The sequence below is a fragment of the Myotis davidii genome, unplaced genomic scaffold (assembly GCF_000327345.1).
Source record: "Myotis davidii unplaced genomic scaffold, ASM32734v1 scaffold108, whole genome shotgun sequence".
Taxonomy (NCBI): Eukaryota; Metazoa; Chordata; class Mammalia; order Chiroptera; family Vespertilionidae; genus Myotis; species Myotis davidii.
In genome coordinates, this window is record NW_006299260.1 from 2,056,932 (window position 1) to 2,079,083 (window position 22,152).

The 22,152-nt window shown below is 36.8% G+C and overlaps 1 protein-coding gene across 4 annotated transcripts in view; it reads right to left on the minus strand.

Annotated features, from left to right (window-relative positions):
- Positions 1-10,170: 10,170 nt before the first annotated feature.
- The window catches only part of ATP2B1 (ATPase, Ca++ transporting, plasma membrane 1), a 63,118-nt gene continuing 51,136 nt past the window's right edge, over positions 10,171-22,152 (minus strand). Inside the window, exons 19-21 of one of the 4 annotated variants that reach the window (XM_006774747.2) lie at positions 21,899-22,081; positions 21,360-21,513; positions 10,171-13,405 (exon numbers count right to left, since the gene is read on the minus strand). In XM_006774747.2, coding sequence (XP_006774810.1) covers positions 13,380-13,405; positions 21,360-21,513; positions 21,899-22,081 — 363 coding nt within the window. In that variant the 3' untranslated portion in view covers positions 10,171-13,379. The remainder of the gene's footprint in view (positions 13,406-21,359; positions 21,514-21,898; positions 22,082-22,152) is intronic. The other 3 variants (XM_006774745.2, XM_006774748.2, XM_006774746.2) reach the window with 3 other exon arrangements.

A 22,152-nucleotide genomic window follows, 5' to 3' on the forward strand; every position in this document is an offset into this window, starting at 1 on the left:
GGCACCGGCAACAAAACACAGTATTTTGGTGCTTCACGGTCTTCCCTGGGGCTTGAACTGCTGCTGGCACGGCCTCTTGGGACGGCAGCTTCAACCGGACAGTGTTTCCGGCCGTCTTTCCTGTGCCTCCTTCCCTAGGTGGTCATAGCACATCTGGACTCACATCTAGCCACTCTCTCGGACTTAAATACACCCGTTTTATGTATCACAACTGCAAATGGAAAGCCAGCAGTACTGGCCATGCACAGAAGGTAAAAGCTGAATAACTACAATGAAACGAAACAAAGTTCTGATCTAGCTAGCTACTTTGCCCAAGGTCCTGGGGCTGTGGTCTACTGTTAGCAAGTGTTAGCTATTGAAAACAAAGTAGCACCAAACAGAGACTTTATACTCATTCTTATTAGAAAAATTAAAAGAGGACAGAAGACAGACAGATTTTCAAAATTTGTATTTTAGTACTTTTTAAAATGCTCTCTGGGCACAATTTAAAATGAACTTTTATAACACTGGTAGTACCTGTTTACGCTTAGAGTGATAAATATGAGAAAGTGTGTGGGCTAAAAAATGGGCAGAATTTGAGTTTGAATTCCACCTCCCACACTTATGAGCTCTGATGTTACGCACATTATATAACCTCTCTGAGCCTCAGTATACCCATCTGTAAAACGGGTGCAATACCATTTTTTCCTCATGTGTTAAATAGATCACTGTGTCCCATACTGTCTTGTGCACATGAATCACCTAAGGATCTTCTCAAAATGTACATTCTGATTGAGTAGATCTGGGGGAGGCCCGAGATTCTGCATTTCTAATAAAACCCCAGGTGGTGCTGATGCTGTCATTTTGTGGACCATATTTAAGTAGCAAGGTTACCATTTTGTGCTGTCAGTATGGTAGTCACCAGCCACAGGTAACTATGACGCCCTTGAAATGGGGGCTTGTGCACCTAAAAAATGGGATACTTCACTTTAATTAATTTTTTAAAACTGATACTTGATTCAGTTATTTCGAATTGTTATTCGAAAATAATTTTTAGTATACTCGGAACAACTTGTAAACCTGTCTTTTCAGTTGTTAATTGTATGAAATTTAAATAACTAAAAATCTATTTCCAATGAAAATTTAATGTCTGCATTGAGATATGCTCCAAGTGTAAAAAAAACCCAACAGATTTTGAAAACATTGTTTAAAATGTCTTAATAACTTTTCTATTGATTGCATGTTGATAATACTTAGGACATGTTGGGAACTATACTATTAAAATTATTTCATCTGTTTCTTTTTCCTTTTTTATGTGGCTCCTAGAAACTTGAAAATTGCCTCTGTGGCACACGTCATATTCCCATTGTTCCGTGCAGACGGGGACCAGGGAGCACTGGGCCTGGCAGTCCCTCCCTTCTGTCTATCAGGAGGGTGACCTCTGGCCGGAAAGAGGAAGTGAGATGGTAAGAAGGGACAAGGTTCCTTCCTTCCCGGCAGGAGGTTGGCAAAATACACGAGAAGCAAGCTCCTGAGCTCACAGAGTATGTCTTCTGTGTGGGTTATTTCTACCACATTCCAAGGCAGGCTCTGCTCTTTGCAGAGCTAAAAAGGAACATGTCAGCAGGCCCAAGTATGTTGCTCAAAGTTGGCTTGCATTTCAAGAGTTAAAGGCAAAGGGCCCCCTTGACCCAACCTCCCCCGTAACATGAAGGGGCGTTTAATTAACACGGGGTGGGCTCCTGCAAATGTGCTGCATTACTTCATGGTCAACTCAGCAGTTCCAAAGGAGGCTCGCGTCTAAGGGGGATCAGTAATGAAGACATCTACAGATTGGACAACAACCAAGACATGAGCAAAAAGAGGCCTACAGAAATGACAGTTTGTTTTCTCATATCATAGATTATATTACAGTAACCTCACTTTCTCTTGTGAGAAAACTTTTTTTTTTAACCAACTCGGGCAAATATTTACATGCAGAGTCAGACCTGGCAGCAAATTCAAAGAAAACTATGAAGGCCAGCAAAAGCTGCTTCTGTATCAGAGGCTTGGAGAAAGGTCTCAATTAACCTTTGTAAATAGGAACTGACAGACATGGATGGAAAATGCGGGGGTGGGGGGGGTGGGGGAGACTAAAATGTTACTGAAGAGTGTTTGACTACTAAGTAAACAGCCGGCATAGAAAATATTAAATCAGATGCTGCCTCCACATCGCACAGAACTGAGTGCACAGTAAAATGTACTGTACAGTTAAAAGGCTCAGATCAAAGGAGTCATGAAACTATTTTAGTTTAGTGATGACTCAACTTCACGGTATTAGTTCTGTTGGCATAAGAAAGAGGATTTGTTTTTTCTAATTATGTTAGATCTTGACATGAAATTGTACAGTTGAAAGTGAAGGCATAACTTTAAAGATGTTTATCTTTAAGCCTTCTTATCCTTTCTGTCACCAAATCAAGCCATGAGAAAATATTTACTAGGTATATTACTTACTAAAGAATAGAATGTCCTTTTGGTAACCAAAAACAAAACAAAACAAACAAAAACAACAACAAACTTTTTTGCACAAAATAATACAGTAAATATTCAATTCAGAATTTATTTTGCTTTAGATCAGTGATGGCGAACCTATGACACGCGTGTCAGAGGTGACACGCGAACTCATTTTTTTGGTTGATTTTTCTTTGTTAAATGGCATTTAAATATGTAAAATAAATATCAAAAATATAAGTCTTTGTTTTACTATGGTTGCAAATATCAAAAAATTTCTATATGTGACACGGCACCAGAGTTAAGTTAGGGTTTTTCAAAATGCTGACACGCCGAGCTCAAAAGGCTCGCCATCACTGCTTTAGATGGAAGCAAAAGGAAGGCCAGTTTAGCAAATTCCTAGTATAATCATGATTGTAAGGGGAAAGGTTTAAATACTAGAATAGAACATGTTAGAAGCACACATTTATAAGCCAGTGTTTAACCATCAGTTTCCAATAATACAACAATCTACTCAACGGTTTTTCTAGTCTGAATGCCTTTGCATATTTAAAAGCAATATAATCCCACATCTCAAAGAACCTAATGAAGATAAGCCTGTTCTCGAGAGATATTTAATATAACTTAAACACATGTAATTTAGTTACCTTTAGCGTAGTGAACTCAGAACTATTGCTTACCTGATGAGCTTTAGATCATGGAGAGAACATCTGGCTCTCCCGCTCGCTTGCACCAGCTGTTTTCTCCTGTATGGACTGTCTCCGTCTCCCTGAGCTAGCAGAGAGCCCTGTCCATCTCTCAGTTTCTTGATGCAGGGATTTCTCTGTTAAGCCTTCTTAGACTCTGGATTCCCATGCTGTTAGAGGTAATCCTTCAACACACCCTGTTTGGGGTCATTGTTGCACTTATTGCATTATTAGTATTGTCCTGTATCAGCCTCAGATCTCCCTCTCTCTGACAGATGGAGGACTCACTTCTCTGAAATGTCCTCTCAACTGGTGAGGGTCCCACACAAGAGTGGTGTGGGAACCCGGTTGTTCCATTTTACAGTTCTTTGCAAAACAGCCTTTACCAAATAGTTGCTGGAGCCTTTAGTCACATAGCTCTTTTCACTTTTACTTTTCTCTTCCAGATCCTCTGCTGTCTCCCCTGGTCACTAAGATTCATGGACCGTGCCTTACACCTTCATATATGTGGATTTTCTTTCTTTCTTTTCAGGTGTCTGTGTTCCTCCCTACAATTTGGATCACATTAGGCTGTTCCTACTAGTAAATCCATCAAACCTTTTTTCTGTATCTAAAACCCCAATTGTGGCCCAGCTGGTGCAGCTCAGTGATTGTTGACCTATGAACCAAGAGGTCATGGTTCAATTCCAGGTCAGGGCACATGCCCAGGTTTCAGGCTTGATTCCTGGTAGTGGGCATGCAGGAGGCAGCCAATCAATGATTCGTTCTCATCATTGACGTTTCTATCTCTCCTCCCCTCTCCCTTTCTCTCTGAAATCAATAAAAATATATTTCAAAAAACCCAATTGTGAACAGTTCTGAAGACATAAGCAGTGATATTAACTCATAGAATAAAAATGCTAAGTATTTTAAGTCTGGGTGATGGAGTTAAGGGTAGCTTTCTTTGTCATTACTTTCCTTATTTAATAACGAGCATGGATTGGGTTTATAACCTGAAATAAAAACCAAAGCTATTTATATTTGGGAATGTTTCATAAAAAATATAATCTGAAATCTCCCATATCTAACCCAATGATAAAAGGTAATCTTCCAAAAGGAGAAAGTATAAAAAGCTATTTTCTTCACAAATCTACTAGCTATAATTCTTTGATTCTATCTTCAAATCAACTCAATTAGTCACATGAAAAGAGCTTTATGTTTTTACACAACTAATAATGCCTCAGTGAATTACCCACATCATCTGCTTTCCAACTCCTTTTGGTTTGTTTCCCTTTCTAGAAACTGGAGAGGGGAAGAAAACACAAAAATAAAATGATTTAATTCAGTCAAAATGACAATGAGGTACCATCTCACACCTACCTTAATCAATAAAGAAATTATATATATGTATGTATATATATATGTATATATATATATATAATGTAAATGTCTATTGACTAAAAACAGAAAAAAAAGGGAAAGGAAGCAAACTATGATTTCTAATGGGATAAATCTCCAGAGCAATCTTCATAAAGCCTTAAGTGTTTATGAGCCAGTTGGGACCGAAGGGCCCTTTTCAACTCTGAAATGTTCTGTTCAAAAAGCTCTTCACAGGGTTGTTTCTGCTGCGAGAGCACCATCTTGCACTGCCCTTTGTAATTGTTAAAGAGCCTTCACTTTTCAAGTTCATCGAACATCCAAGGCAGGGCAGGAATCGTGATCCTCACAATCCTGTTGAGGAAAATGAGGGCTCAAGGTATTAGAAGTTGGTTCAGGCAGAGTTGGAACCAGAACCCAGGTCTGCCAACTTGCAGGCAAATGCTCTTCTGACATATACTGCCTCTCCTCACACTCCATAGAGATCCACTCTTTGAGCCTCAGCCCTCTCCTTCAGGAGAGGCGATTTTCCTCTGAAAAAAGCACCCCTCCCCATTTGTCCCTGAGGGTGGAGGGAGGTCACTTGGTGCACACACTGTGATGTTATAAGGTACAAAAGGGCATGGAACATGGAGAGCTTTGACAGGAATTTACAGGAAGGAAGAGCACACTAACAGAGAACATGCTTACAACCGTGGAAAGGGGCAGGTGACAACGTGTGGCCACAGAGTTAAGAAGCAAAGAGACATTCAAAGGTTTGTTGTTTGGTTTGCTTTTATTTTCTTATTTTTTATTTACTTTTTGGCAGGATGATGTGGGCCAAGTGGTGATTTAGGAACATTTGGATTATGTGTTGGGTAGATTGGTGATGAGATAGAGGGTAAGGATGTGAGGTAGAGGGAATAGAGTAAATAATAGTGAAAATAAAGAGATTGACAAAAGAGCACTTGAAACCAAGGAAGAAATGTGTAGCAACACAGGAAGTATAATTGACAGCATTTCAACAAGCCATCATCTACTTTTGGATCTGATGGCTACTTGAGTGTATAACGACAAAATATTTAATCAGATGATCCCTGTTTGAATGACTAAGCTAAATGAGCATTCATACCACCTGATAGTGATTCTGAAAAGTAAGGCAAAGGGTCTTGGGAAACCAGTCTTGTCTGTCTTCCAGTTTTGTTGTGGTGAAACAGTCATTTCCATAAGAAGGAGGAAAGCTAACCGCTTGGGAAGCATTAAGCAGAGAAGGGTTGAGAATATACTAGATGGTAACACTAGGAGTCAAAGCGATGAGTTTACTAAAATAGTTCAACACAAATAAATGGAAAATTCTGTTCTTTGGGACCAAAAACCAATTAACGGGAGAGGCAGCTGTCTGCTAAAATATGTGAAAAATATAGGTTGGGCTGAATGTGAGAGGTAGAATGGAATATATGTGTTCAGTCAATAAACATCTTGAATCTTGGCTCTGACAAGAGTAGGTTTGGAATAAATGAAATGAGGAATAACCCCGAAAAGAATGAGACAAAATAAAGGTCAGTTGGATTACCAGTGAGGAAAACAGGAAATTAGTGCGAATTTTGGTCACCGGCAAGGCTGGGAGCATACTCTAAAGCTGAGGACGGGTATGAAGTTAAAGGTGGTTTGAGTTTAGGCACCGAAGTAGTGAAATATCAAGGCGGCAAAGCCATCTAGGTAAACGGCAGAGCAGGGGTGAGGTTGCCAACTGGAGTGCATTGGTTAACATGAAGTCAGCAAAGTTAGGCTAGAAAAGTCCAGGCAATGAACAAGGAATGGAGACTAGTAGTCATGCCTGGTATGAATAATTTTAGCAGATGTAAAGAGCTTTCACGGAGTAAGAAAAAAAGATAATTTGGAAGAGATGCCAACTATAATCTTAGAGATTGACCAGCTGAGCAATGGCCATCTTCTATTTATGACCATGTTGCTGAGTAACACACAGTAAAAATAAAGACTACTGCAAACTATGTGGGAAACTGCAAATAGGCTAAAGCAAATGAAAAAAATAGGTAGGTTGAGTTGACTGTACAAATATTGCCAGCCTTGTGTTATCTGGAAGAACAGACAAAGCATAAAATTAAAACAAAGGAAGGGATCCACAAGACTCTTTAGAGGTGGGCTACAAAAGAAGTAGGAAAAGCTGAGTGGAATGAGTCTGAAACTAAAGCAAAGCTTCCTAAGTGGTTTCTTAACTTCCAATTTTCTCGCTCCATCGACCAGCCAATGATCTTTCCAAAGGTCCAATTATGTGGCTGCTCTGCTCAAAATCCTCCACTGGCTTCCCATCAGGAGCCCCAGTTCCTGCCAAGGCTTATAGCTCTTGTCAGGCCAACCTCCCACTCTGTCTCCAAGCTCAGTTCCTACCAGCTCCCACTGGCTTCACTCTACTCTGGCTACATGGTCTCCTTGCTTTCTCCAACTTGCCAGCTGTTATCTACTGGAAGGCTCTTCCACACAACCAAGCAGTTGGCTTCATCACTTCCTTCAGGTCTTTGCTTAATGGCACCGTCTCTGAGATGGCTTCCCCGACCACACTATAGAACGAACTCCTTGAGAGAAAGGACCTTTCTTGGTTCTTCCAAGTCTACCACAGTATGAATTCCCCGTGACAGGTACTAAGTACTTGTGGATTGAATAAGTGGAGCAGGAGATGTAAAATAAACACAAAGGGGTTAATTTGGGGGAGAGACAAAGGGGAACAGACACTAGGGTAGGGTTTTTACAAGTTGAGTCCCAGAATCCAGAAATTTGTGTTGCTTCCCTATTACAATTCACCTCCTCCCACCACACTTCAGATCCATTCTAAGTTTTCAGCAGTGAGACAGTAATTTAGATGCTATAGACTTATCCTTCCCAGAGGGTTTGAAGCTCACTGAAAGAGTAGACTTAAGATTAAAAGATTAAGAATATTAAATTTAAAGCATCCTAATTTGAATTTCTAAACTTGGATACCACAGGTTTCCCTGAGGTCTCATTCTTATTTTTTTTGCACACAGTCTCAAGCTTTTCATTAAAGTATACCTTAGAATAAATATTTATGATTTTAAAAGCAGCCTTACCAAAAAAAAGGTTTTAAAATAATTTTCACTAAGACAAATGTTACCTTAAAGATAATACAAATCAGTATCTCATTTTTAAAGACTATAAGGGAGGCTGAATGATTATTCACAAACCATAAGTAACATTAATATAAAATGGTATTAAAACAGTAGTGAGCCTGGCTGGTGTGGCTCAAAGGTTGAGTCAATCCATGAACCAAGAGGTCACCGGTTTGATTTCTGGTCAGGGCACATGCTTGGGTTGTGGGCTGATCTCCAATAGGGGGCATACAGGAGGCAGACTGATGGATGTTACTCTCTCAGCGATGTTTCTCCTGCCCCCTCTCCCTTCCTCTCTGAAAAAATGAAAACATATTTTAAAAAAACACTAGTGAAATAATGGCTGCAATTTGATTTTAAAATTGTTAATTTAAAATTTAATGTGCAATAAGTCACTCTCTTAGGCTAAATATTAAAGCAGTAAAAATTTTCAGCAAGGAAAATACTCTTGGAGGACAAAGTAATTCTTTAAAATATGCTAAACATCCTATGTTTTAGTTTCACAAACTTTAAGAATAAAAAAATGCAAAATTATAGCATTAATGTAATAAGTTTATTTTCATTCCAAATTATTTAGGATATAAAGCAATGACCTGTTAAATTAACAGATTATCTATCTTAAAAGTATTGAATCACAAAATTCTCTAACCAAAGTATGCTATTAAAAACACCATTCTACTGAGCTTTGACTCTTCAGCTAGAGGTCTGATTGTAAGAAAACCTTGGGTTATACATCACAATTGGTGATTCTTTGCCTCAATCTCTTGAGCTCTCCAGGAAGGTTATTAAGATTTTTAAGACCATCTCTGAAGCGTTTGGTATCAGAAAGGAAAAACAGCAAAGGAGCCCTTGAAAGATAAGCACAGATTTTTAGGCACCGAGACCTCACTCAGGTTAACAAGATGGTAGTAGTGCAATAAAGATCAGCAGCCACCAATTCAGGCTCTTGAGAAGGTCTTTCTTAAGTGTGAATCCCGGTTGGCAATGTGAGCTAGAGCAAGTTCACTTAAACACTTTAAGCCTCAGTTTCCCTGTATGTACAGCGGCAGCATTAGTACACAGGGTGTTTATTTACAGCAGGTACTCCATAAATATTATGTTCTGACAATATTCAGGTTAGTAGCTAAGGAAAGGATCAGTACTTAATATACGATAATCTGAAAAGTTATTTGGAAATTGTGTGGTCCTTTTAACTCTGATTTAAATTAAGAGAATTTTAGGGGACCCTCTCACCTGGAAGTGTGTTACCAATTGGGGAACTAGTTTTCCTAGGACATACTAGTAGTGCCGGTTAAGGAAGTTATGCCAAAGACTTATACTGTATAAGCACATATGCACACTTCTTACTTAATTCCCTACTTTGGAACTATTAATATTATTATTATTCAATAATGACAATAAATTTAGAGAATACATATTAAACATGCTTACATCTAGTATACTCATGTGTAAGCTGAATTGTTTTTCTAACAAATAGAGAAAATGTTAAAGTAATAAACTCTCAATTGGGAATTTAAGGGATAAAGCTATTAATCTGTTGAAAAGGAAATTACATTATAAGGATAAGAATAATTTCCTTTTTTGACATGTTCTAAGGGAAGTACAGAACTAACCACAACTTCCCTTACTGCATGAAACATTATTTATATTTTTATAATGCTTATTCTAAAAGATTACTTTCAAAGATATTTCAAAAATTATTTTAGTTAGATGGCATAATTATGCTAATAAAAGTACCCTTTTGGGCTCTACAAATTAGTGTACCACTAGAATTGAAAAGATAAAGGTTGTTATGGGGTTTGGGCATCATAGTCTCAGATGCATACATTAAGTGGGAAAAGGCAGCTGCAATATCACATGGCTGCTCTAAAAACACAGGGAAGGAAAAATGTCAACAAAGACTTATAGTAACTCCCCTTTCTTGTTCAGTTAATTTTACAAAGGGAACTTAATTCAAAATTCAAATGTAATACATAATACATATATAAAACCTAATTTGAAAAGTAAAAAAATCTCATGTCCTAAATATGGTATTTATATATACTCAATAATTTACTAATAGAAAAATATGGTATTCATAATCATTTAAAGTTCACTCAGTTATTTTAACAAAGTTGCTAATTTATGTTAATAATTTATTACAAAAGCCAAATGAGGGAAATTCAATTAATTTTGTTACCATAGCGTTCAGGTTATTGGTATTGACAAGTCTGCATTATTTAACAAATAATTAAGCTCTATGGTTAATGTGAAAAACTCAACTTTTATAAACCAAACATTCCACTTCATGGACTGCAGAAATGACCTACTGTGCCACAAGGATTAAAGATGATGATAGGAGAGTAAGAACAATATACCCATTTTTATTCTAAGGGCAAGATCATGCGTACTGGGACACTGATTCACTGTAACACAACCATAACATTTCAAGTACATTACAGAATTTTCATCAGTCAAATTGTAAAAATTTCAAGTAGAAAAAAGTAATTCTAAAATATGTTCCGATCAATTTAAATATCCAAAAAGTTCAGTCCCCATTCAGAAACAGATAAACAGTATATTTATTAAATGAGTTAAGACAAATAAACTTTACAAATAGACAAATAATAAAAGGCTCAGTGGCTAAAATAGATGGTAAGCATCATTAAAAGAAATCAACACCATCATGGTATCTCAGTTGGCTTACACGTGTAAAAAGAAATTTTCAAAGAGCAGTTTCACAGAAATGAAGCCAGTTTTTTTTTCTTATAAACAAATCACCATTTCTTGGTTCAAAACTGACATCTGTTATGAAAATTACCATATCACATATTTGTAAGATGACAAGGAGTAACTCATCTTCAAAGTGCAAGTTAAGTCTATTTACAACCACAAAAAAGGCAATGATGAGGAGAAAGGATTTTTAAAAAATATACAAAGATTAAAAACATTTGGGATGCAAAATTAAACAATTTTTTGGTTAGAGGATAAAAGAGAAAAAGTGATTGAATTACAGATGCTGATTTCAGCTATACATATATAATGGGATCCAAGATCTTTAACAGCTTGCTTGCATTTTTTTTCTACTTACATAATGCTCTGGAAATTTCTGGTAGAAATTACAGTGTCTCAAAGAGAGAAATACACACTAAGTATGTCTTGCTACTACTTCATGGATGTCATAAGACCCGTTTATGGATTAGAGTTGGTGTAAAAAGCCATTGCCTTGAGTTGAAAAATGAATACTGTAAAAGCTCAATACAAATCCTCCAAAGCACATGCACTTCTAAATCTTTTGGTAAATACATTCATATTTAAGCATAACCAAAATTAAAGAGAAAACTGAAAATATCTCCCTTTTCTCTATTCCCTATGCCTTATAGACTTTTCTAGTTGATAGGGTCAATATTTAGAGTAGAAAGGGTTCTTCGAGTTAGTCTAGTCCACCACCCTCCTTTAGGATTAATGACTTTCCCAGGGTCATGCAGCACGTTAAAGGCAAAACTGATACTAGAAACCAGGTCTTGACACCTAGCCTGGTATGCTTTCCAGCATATCATGCTATCTCTTTTTACAGTATAATTTGCATAAATACCTGATGAATAAATGTACAATTACAAATGCTGACAGAGCCAATGTGTTTCTAAGACTTGCAGAGGATTACTGCAAAGGATTGATGGAGAAAAAAAGATTTTCCCCCACCCACCAAAAATATCAAGCACCATCAACTAAATGTTTCTTTGCTGGGTCAGATGTTGTAGTAGTCCTCGCGTAAACTTTATGTCAGCCTGAGGATTGTATATCTGGTGAAATCTGGGCCCTAACACAATGCCAGTTCCTAAAAGGTTAAAGACAGAGGCAAAAAAGGGGAGAAAGTAGACAAAAGAAAGAAAAGACAAAGAATCGAATTGGCTTAGAAATGGGCATTCCAGCATATGGTTAATTATTATATCTATATGACCTTTTTCATCTTTTCATATAATCTCATTTTACCTAAGTTGTTATTTGGCCACTTAAGAATTAAAATAATGTATCAGAGACAATTGTGGTCAAAAAAACAGTGAGACTATTTTAGACAAACTAAACTCAATGAAGAATATGTTGAGTGGTGAAATTGCGATAATTTTCTTAATCTGGTTCACTAGATTATCACCTAGGAATTTAAGCAGTACTTCATAGGGCTGTTATCACCTTGAAACTTATTCCAATTGTGGCTAAAAAGAACAGACTGTTGCACCATAAATGCAGAATTGAGTAAAGAAGCTGAAATGCCTTTTAAAAAAACATTGCCGTGAATTTATTTAATAAAAGGGAGATTTATTTATGTTTACAAACAAGTTTCAAAAACAAAAGGAAAACATGTATGCTTCTACTTATTAACCTTTTTCAAAATGCCAACAGCCCTCATGCTGTATGAAGGTTTCTAAGGATTTATTAGAAAAATCAATACAGTTCACTCACAGTTCACCAAGACATCACTGAACTAACATGTTTAGACAAAAACATAAAGGACTAAGGTTCTCCTGTGGTCTGAGAGCTTGATTTACTTTGATTTGCCTGAAACAACAAGAGCATTTCAAGCATCTTTCATTATGCAGTTCATGTCCCACATTAAACAATCTACCAAATTCTGAACAAAAAGGTTATTAGCAAGTTTTCAAAAATTTTAAAAATTAAACAGTTGTTTCAAAACCATTAAGTAGTAAATGTATTTAAGAAACTAATTAGAACAGATGCCATAACTTTATCAGAACACCACTGCTCATGTTTTTTTTTGTTTTGTTTTGTTGTTTTTTTTGTTTGTTTTTTTAAACAAAGCATTAGTGTTATCTATTTGGCTATTAGTATTAGCAATTTATCTACAATATTTAACAAGGTAAATTGTAGGCAAAAATTTAGTACAGTTTCAATAGAAACACCCTTTTTTAATTTTTCCTGAAAATAGAGCAGTATTTGAAGGACTAATTTTTCTCTGCATCAGTGATAAGGAAGCTTCCCATCTATGAACAGGAACAAAAAAAGTATCTACAAACCTTGTAAACAGATCTGTATCATTTATAAACATAAATAATCCAATTTATTAACAGCCAACAGCAGAAATTAAAGTATCAATTCTATGATCCAGGGCTCTTTGCCTGCCCAGCTTTACTCCTCCCTCTCTCCCATCCAGGGTTGAGATAAACTAAAGCTCTGCTAACATACTGTTCAGGACCATTCTTAGTACTACCGATGATCCACAGGTCCACTTATGCTGAGTTACTGTTCATCTGTCAGTTCATTTCTCCCACCCCCCAAAAAGCACCCTCAGTCTGGCAGAAAGCTTTGCGTTTTTTTAAAAAAATAAATCTACATTCGTACAAGTGTGTCTTCTGTTGAAGTCCAAAGACAAGAATACTATCTTGTCCGTCACAATATGTGAAAAGACCCAGTTTCAATTTGTTTCTTTACAATGCAGCTAGTGTGTTAACATTCAGCTTACAATCAGAGTGATGTTTCCAAACTATGTAGTGGGCTTCCTGGGGATGAAGAGGTAGCAGACTTGTTCATTTCTATTGTAAGGTAAATCCCGCTGTCAACAGCATTGTTATTTTTGTTGGGAGAGGGTGGAGGACTGGAGTTACGTTTTGTAGGAGCATCATCTTCAGCATCAGTGTCATCAATAAGGGGGATATGAGGCTCTGAATCTTCTATCCTAAACTCAGGATGTGTCATAAAGTTGTGAATCGAACTTCTTGACTCCGGTTTTTCTAACCCTTCATATAAAGAACTACGAAATGCATTCACCACTCGAATCTGTAAATACCAGGAAACAGAAAAATGTCAGTACGCTATTAGCTTAACCAAAAGGTAGTGCATTTATGAGTTTGAATCCACAAACAGCTAGTTATGAGTGAATCATATTTGCATGTAATGCAGTGGAACTTGCAATACACTGTAAAAAAATGAATATTTTAGTAGGACACTACAAAACAACAAAACCACATACTCTAAGAATTAAGAGATAAGAATTTGAAGTAATATTAAGAAAATCTCATTGTCACTGGCTAAAATTTAATAGCCATTTTATAGGATTTTTTCCCCTAAGAAAACAAAATTGAACAATAAACAAACAAAACAAAAACTTAACCATACACAAGCTTTAGCTGATTTAAAAAAAAAGTAAATTTGAAAACAATTTAAATAAGTTAAACGAAGTCAAGCACAGAGGGTTATTATTTATCATGCTAGGAATTAGGGTGCCACCAACTATGAAAAAGCCAAGCAAATATAAGCTGAATGCCACAATGAACTCACATCTACCCCACTATTCCCATGGGGTGTAAAATAAAAATAAAGACAAAGCCCAAACAAATATCTATAAAATGCCATTAAACAGCTATAAATATTTGAGTATATGCCATTTTTCTATGAAGTGTTTTTCTCTACAATAGGTTAAAACTTAAATCAATTTATATATTTTAACTCACTAGAAAAAACTGACTTAAAACAAAAACAGAAAGACACTCTCTGGGATTTTTGTGTGAAATAATTTCCAAGGAGAAGACAGAAATATCACCACACAAACTGACATTAGGTTTCATTCATTAACCCACTGTCATGCAGACTTTCAAAAAGTGGATAAAATTGAAATAGTTGAACATCTACTATATATCAATCTAATGAATCCTGTTTAATGAAGACATCACTTACTCATAAGAGAAGTAACCAACATTGACATTCCAGATAAAAAAAAGTAGTCACCAAAATAATCTCAAAATAATAATAAAATTAATAAATTTCAGACAGACATTTGAATGTATTTTTTCATAAATATTTTAACATATCCATCACCTCAGTTACCATGTGTGTGTGTGTAGTAAGAAGTTAGACTTCTACCCTCTGAGAAAGTTCAATTATACAGTATACTATAGTCACCATCCTGTACATTCGATCTCCGTAACTTACTCATCTTGTATAACTCAAACTTGTTACCCCTTGACTAACTTCTCCCCACTTCCCCCTATTTTCTGGGAACCACCATTCTACTCTCTGCTTCTATGAAATTGACTATTTTAGATTCTACTTCTGAGAATTTATCCAAAGGAATGAAAATCAGAATCTTGAAGATATACCTGCACTCCTATGTTGCCTGCTGCATTACTCACAATAGTTAGCGCATGGAAACAACTTTACATGTCCATTGATAGGTGAATGGATAAAGGAAATGTAGTGCATTTATACAATGGAAGATGATGCAGCCTTAAAAAGCAAGGAATCCTGACATTTGCAACAACATATGCTCAGTTCTGATTAAAACCTCATCTCTCAAAGTTGTCTTGCCTGATTTACTAGGTCCTGTGTGGGGGCTGCGTTACAACTTGTTCACTCAGCCCTTTATACAGAGAAAAAGAGAATAGCATAGTTGACATAGGAAGACAGAGGTGAAATGCTTGAGTGTGAATTCCAGCTCTGCCACTTACGAGCTAAGTGATTTCCTCAACTATAAAATGGGAAATAACAGCAGCATCAACCTTATGGGGTTGCTATGGGAGATTAAATTAGTTTGTACATATACACACTCAGAACAGTGTCAGCTCCCAAATATCAACATCAGGGCTTCTCACACTTTAATGTGCACAGGAAGCACCTGGGTTCTTGTTAAAATGCAGATTCTGGCCGAAACCGGTTTGACTCAGTGGATAGAGCGTCGGTCTGCGGACTGAAAGGTCCCAGGTTTGATTCCGGTCAGGGGCATGTACCTGGGTTGCGGGCACTTCCCCAGTGGGGGATGTGCAGGAGGCAGCTGATCGATGTTTCTCTCTCATCGATGTTTCTAACTCTCTATCTCTCTCCCTTCCTCTCTGTAAAAAATCAATAAAATATATTAAAAAAAAAAAAGCAGATTCTGACTGGGGCGGGGGGGAAGAACCTGCATTTCTAAGAAGCTCTCAGATACAGTTGAATCTCTTTGTCCATAATTCACACTTTGAGCTGCAATCACCTACTCTACTTGTGGTGCTACTTTATCATATGCTAATTTATAATTCTGTCCTATCCTTGTGTTTATACTTTAGTCCCTTCACTTAGCAGACTATTACCAGCAAATAAATTTTCCATTTCCTTTACTGCTGTTCCCCATTTACTAAGACATAGTGTTTTACATATGGTGTGAAAACAATGCTTACTAAATATACCATTATAATCATTCATTTAATTGTTTTTTAATGTGAAATCTTGCAAATTTTACAATTCATACACACACACACACACACACACACACACACACACACACACACACATTTAACAAGTATCCCGATCGTCCTAATAATAAACTATGCAGTTAAAAAAGCAAAAAGATAACCTCCTCAAAAAAATGAAAATATCTGTTGGTGTCAGTGCTCAGTAGGCTCAGAGAACACACATTGGGGGATCAGCCAGCAAACCTGGGTGGGTGATGAGAGCTGTCCATGAGGACCCTAGAGTTGTTACTTCCTTGACTTGGTTGCTGACAATGCTGCTAATAGAGCTAGAGAAATAGTTAAGTTTTCTGTTTTGTTTTGACCAGTGTGGGTAGAGGGGAATAGTGAAGAATCAAGGGGGAAATAAATCAATTTATGGAACATGTTAAATTTGAGGGGCTGCAGAACATCCAAGTGAAGAAAGCTGGAGCTCAGGAGAAAGGCTTGAGTTAAGTTGGTGATGTGGGAGTCAGCAAAGCTCTAGGATGGGCAGTCTAAAGAGCAGTCAGTGTGTGCGCACACATAATCACATACACAATCCGTGGCAGGTAAGATTTCATTCTTTTTTACCAAAATTTTTCAATTTTTAAGAAAAGTTTCTTTCTGAAAGAATTTACTACATTATCTGAGAACATCAGGGGTTGAAAGGTTACTCGAATACTTTCTCTTAACCACTTTATAAATGGTGAAACAGCATCCAGGGCGGGTGGTCGACCTGTCACATTACTCCTAATTAGTATCAAAATGTCTTGGAATCAAGTTTCCTGGACTCCCAATTACAGGTTCTTTGGAACTGAGTAAGAGAACACGTGGACATTAACATTACAGCTAACTTCACTAGAATAAAACACTTTCTAAGGTTAAGGTTAATGCTGTCTTCCTCTGACTTCACTAGTTGGCCACATGATGACATGACATATAAAGGACAGCTCAGAATCCTCCAGAGCAAGGCCATTTCAAAGAACAGTTCTCACATTAGATACATACACAACTAATAAAATCTAGATTTCTCAGGAGTCATTGAAGCAGATTTATTTTACTTTCTACTCATGAAGAACATAAATAAAGCACTTTCTACTCATGAAGAACATAAAAAGCTAATCTACACTCGCTGTGATTTCTATTACCTTCTCAATGTACAATTTTCACAGTACAGTAATTCTGAGTAACTAAAAAGCACAACTGTGTGCACAATACCTTAAGTAAGTAGGGAACTATTTTACTACTATAATGAATTCAGTTTAAGCAGAAAAATAAGAAATAACCTTAATTAGCATTCTTGACAATCCAAGCCTTATTGTTTATTTTATCCAGTCTTTTAACAATTCCTTTAATATGTATTGAGACCTCTGATGCAAAACATGATTATAACTCCTAAAATTATTAAAATTAAGACAAATCCAATAATTCCTATGTAAAACATATTTTAAAGGGTGAATTCAGAGGAAAACATTGCACGAAGCATATGGCAAACAAAAAAAATCAGTGATTACCATAATCACAAAGTAATTTTAAGAAACTGAAAATGACTATCAGTTTACATCACATACATTAAATTTAATAAAGCAAAACAAAACCATATACCCTGCTAAACCACCAATTTTACTAAATATAGTCCTAACTTTTGACAGCAGAACATAATAACAATATTACTGCCTAAAACATGACGTACATGGTTAGCTCTAAAATTTGAGACCATTTTAGTCACTAGCTGATATATCTTATCTTCTGCAACAGATTGCCCATTTCTGAAATTTATATTCATCATTACTTTTACTGTGTGCACTAACAAAGAACAGCAATGGTAAAATAAAAGATACTATGCAACAAGAAAGAAAATTCTAGGTTGTTTTCCAAAGTTGGGTATTTTCACATCAAATTTTCTCAAAGTAAGACCATCTTGTGTGATGTTTTACTTATCTGGAATAGAGGTTGGCAAACATTTTCTGTAAAAAAACCAGAGAGTAAATATAGCTTTTGTGAGCCATATGGTCTCTGATGCAATCCCTGAACTCTGCCAGTGAAGTGCAAAAACTACTACAGACGCTACTTAAATGACTGGGCATGACTCTGTTCCAACGAGAATTTATTTTCAAAAACAAACCACAGGCCACAGTTGGTTCACAGGCTATAGTTTACCAACCCTTCACCTAGAAGACCAGACTTTCTCTCAATTTCTCCTTTCTAGGAAGGCTTAACTATTAATTCAGTAAAAGAATTTACTAATGGTAGAGACCAATATTAGAATGATATACTTTATAAATAAAGACAAACTATGGAATGTTTTCTCTTGAGATCTTTAGGGGTAAAACTGACTAATAACAGAGGGAAAAAGATGATCTCCCCAGAGATGTTTCAAGTGTAGGATATGACAAAGTTGAAACGGATTATTTCGTCCATGTAGCAAAGCAAAGATTCCAAATAACAGTCTAAGAAGTTTGACATCCACAGACAGTTCTAAGACTACTCTATATTAGGGCAGGAACACAGTGAGGTAATCAAACCTTTCATTACACATATTAACACTAATAATTAATTCTATATATTAGCTGATGTTCTGTACTACCACCTAACACAAGGCTTCACCAGGAAGGTTAAAAGGCATTTATAGTAACAGCAATATAATTACTGCAACTGGTAGTATACAATGATAACCTCCTGAACAAGAATATACAGCCACCCTCAATACCTCCTTATGTTCCAATAACACAGAATACAGAATAAAGAAGTAAACATCTCAAACCCTGATGAAGCAACAACTACACACTTGCCCTCAATATCTCTATCATTTTGGTCACACGAACCCAGCAATTCAGAAATCCCAGGCATATTTATGCATCAGAAAAGAGCCTGGGCAGGTGTGGATGAGTATGTCTTAAAACAAAGTTGGTGACTGATCTGATTATTTAATATAAGGCCGGAACACAATTACACAGAGAAATGTATTAAATATAGTATACCTAAGGTCATGTGATACCCCTACAAATAAAAAGTCAATAACTTAAAATTTTGCTAATATAAAAAGAAATAGAATACATGCCACCCAGGCATGCAAACTTGTCAGGAAAGTTTAACAGGAAGCTAATCATGAGGAAACAAATTTAGAATGTAGGATACCTTACAAGACAATTGACTTGGATTCTTCAAAGAAGTAAATGTGCTGAAAAATAAAGGTAGAAAAAATGGACCTAGATGAAAAGAGACAGGGAGAATATTGTCGATGATCTTTTCTTGAATCCTGTTTCAAAAAAGACATTAAGGACATTTGGGGGGCAATTTATATAAGAGGCTTCTTATTCTTAACAGGTATACACTGAATTAAATATTCAGAGATGAAATGTCATGATATTTGCCACTTTCAAATGGCTCAAGAAAAAGTATACATTAATATATAGATAAAGCAGGTGTCATGAAATATTAAGCGGTAAATCCAGATAAAATTATTATTTATCTTTCAACTTGTCCATTTGAAATTTTTCAAATTTAAAATTTTGAGTGCAGGGAGACTCAGGATAGAGTCTCATTTCGGATCCTTTTTACAGGATATAAACAGATCCTTACCATCTATTCCAGCCTCATTACTCCTTACATCTCGTTACTCTCTTAGTACCAAACTATGTCACTGAGGCCTGCTTTCCCCAGCTGAGCAAATTTTATCAAGAATCAGCTCAGAAGTCATTTTCTTCAAGTAAATTTTCCTGACTTCCCAGGTTATGATAAGGACCCTATAATAATATTCTGTGTTCTATTACCACGTAGTAATTTTCAACTAGTTTGTTTTGCTTACCAGACTGTAATGTCTCAAGGTTCTAGAATAACCCTGGCATATGGTAGGCCTTCTGCACATGAAACACTAGTGGTAGATGAAGAGATGAGTTGTAATAAGCCCTCCAGAGCCAGGAATCATGTAAAATCCACAGATATACAGAGGGAGGGATGCAACTGTCCCAGGCATAAGGTCAGGCCATTTACATATACCATGTCTTTCAGGTAGGTAGTCCAGGGTAGGCTTTTTTGTTTGTGGCTTGTTTTAAGAATAGTTTATTGATCTTTAGAGAGAGAGGAAGGGAGAAGAGAGAAACATTGATGTAAGAGCGCAACACCAATCGGGTTGCCTCCTGTATGCCCCCTACCGGGCATCGAGCTGGCAACCTGGGCATGTGCCCTGGCCAGGAATCCAACCGGCAATCTGGTGCACAGAACAATGCCCAACCAACTGAGCCACATCGGCTGGGCTCAGAGTAGTTTTTGAAAGAAAGATTCCTGTCTGTCCTTGTCTGTAACTTTAGTGCCCTGTCCAATGTCACAGTGCAGTTTGTCCTTAGAGCACTCGCCTGCTCTGTGCTCTACATCATGCTGCCTCTGCTTATTAGCCATGAACAAGTCATTTCAGCTCCAAGTCAGTTCTCACAGTACAACTGGGAATAGTTCCTGTTCTGCCTGTTTTACAACACTGTCAAAAATAACAAATGAAAATTACTTAAGCAAACAGTGAACAAAAAGGCACTGAATAAACAGTCCTCTGTAGAACAGCATTGTTTTCTCCATCAACTCATCCTCTCTCTAGCTTTCCAAGGTTCCTCTGGTCCTTAACTGGCTAAAGACCAAATAACAAAGACAGGTCTCTCCCCAAAAGAAGATTAACCTTAGGTACCTCAGCTGACTTTGGGTGTGGGGGTGAGGGGTACGTAGGCTTATATCTTTAGTGTCTCCAATAGAGAATCTACCACAAAATCAAGTCCCTAATTCACAATAAGAACAATATAGACTTTTGGGGAGTTTGCCATTTACTAAAAACCTGTTATTCTAGTCAGTTAATGGAAAGTATGACATGAAATAATTAATAGTACATTTCCCCTACTTCTTTGGAAAACTTAAAATAAAAGATTATTTCTTATCTAGGATACAATTTTAAATTACATGGATTACACAAATGAAAGGAAAAGGTAAATACCATACAACTATGAAGCTTACACAGAGCCCCTTACGCCAAGGGGAAAAAAAATCCAAAACAAGGCCGCAAAGACTAGGCTAAGAAGGCAAACAATGCATATATGCTGAGAACTTTTCTTCATACTTTCCAACCTCAATAAGATAAAAGTCAAAATGCTAAATTCATTTTTAGCTTTAAAAACACAGTTTCTTGGTTCTGTTAGGTCAGCTTACAATCACATGCTTCTGGGGCACCATGCAATATAAACATGTTTAAAGGCATATACTCAAAAATTTATAGTAGTTTCACAAATTCTAAGCTACAATTTTATTCCCCATATTAAAGATCGGAGTTAGCATAGAGACAAGCTCACAGATTTGATATCTAATCTTTGGTTGCAATTGTTCCACCTGTTATCTAGCCCTCTAAAAAAATAAAACAACAATGACAACACTTTGAGGTCTCAATCCACTTTACGCAAAGAAAGCTTTATGAAAAGCCTGAACATGAATTTAAACATTAAGGAGAAAATGAGAAACGTTAGGTGTGTGAAGTAGGAAATGTTAATTTCATGCACTTAGGAACACACACTCACACCCCACAGTAGTAGAAGCAGTAGAAGAGGAAAACACTACATGTGTAGGGGTAGAAATATTTGTTACATCATGATGCTGGCTGGCGATGGAGGGTTGCCGCCTTAGAGCCCCCTGAATGGAACTTCCACTCTGGAAAGCATTCACTACATCCATCTGCAAGGAATCAGAGATTGTGACAGCTTGCTCAGCAAGAGAGAGAGAGAACAAGAGAAAGGACCATTCCATCTATCAACATATAAAAAGTAAAGAAAAAAAGGCACTTTTTACAGAGCAGATAAATAGGCAAGAGTAGTATTTTGTGATGAAGGGGGGGGAAAGCTAGGAAAAAAGGAGCTTAGGGGCATATAGACACATTCTTTCATGATCAGTTAAAACTTTCACTCATTCCAGGTAACAGAATTATTTTTCAAAATAGTAAGTTTTGTGGGTTGGGAGGGCTAGAAAGGAAGTTAAGGAGTGTTCAAACCTCCTCCCCAATTCCAAAGCCCTGGCTGGCTCCCATGCCCATCACCTCTCCTACCTCTCTCCAGGCCCATACCTGCGTCTGGATTCTGTTCAGACCTCTAAACCACAAGATCTGGCCACGCCGCAACTCCCTCTCAGCGTGATCAATCTCTTCCACGTCCTCTGCTAACTCCTCCTCAGGTATTTCTTCCTTTTGGGTTCCATGACCAGCTTCTTTTAGGAATTTTAAACGGCTAGTTGGAATTGTTGAAATAAGCTACAACACAGGGGAAAGAACTTGAAATAAATCATATCAAGTATAATTAAACTGATCAACTTTAGTATGAA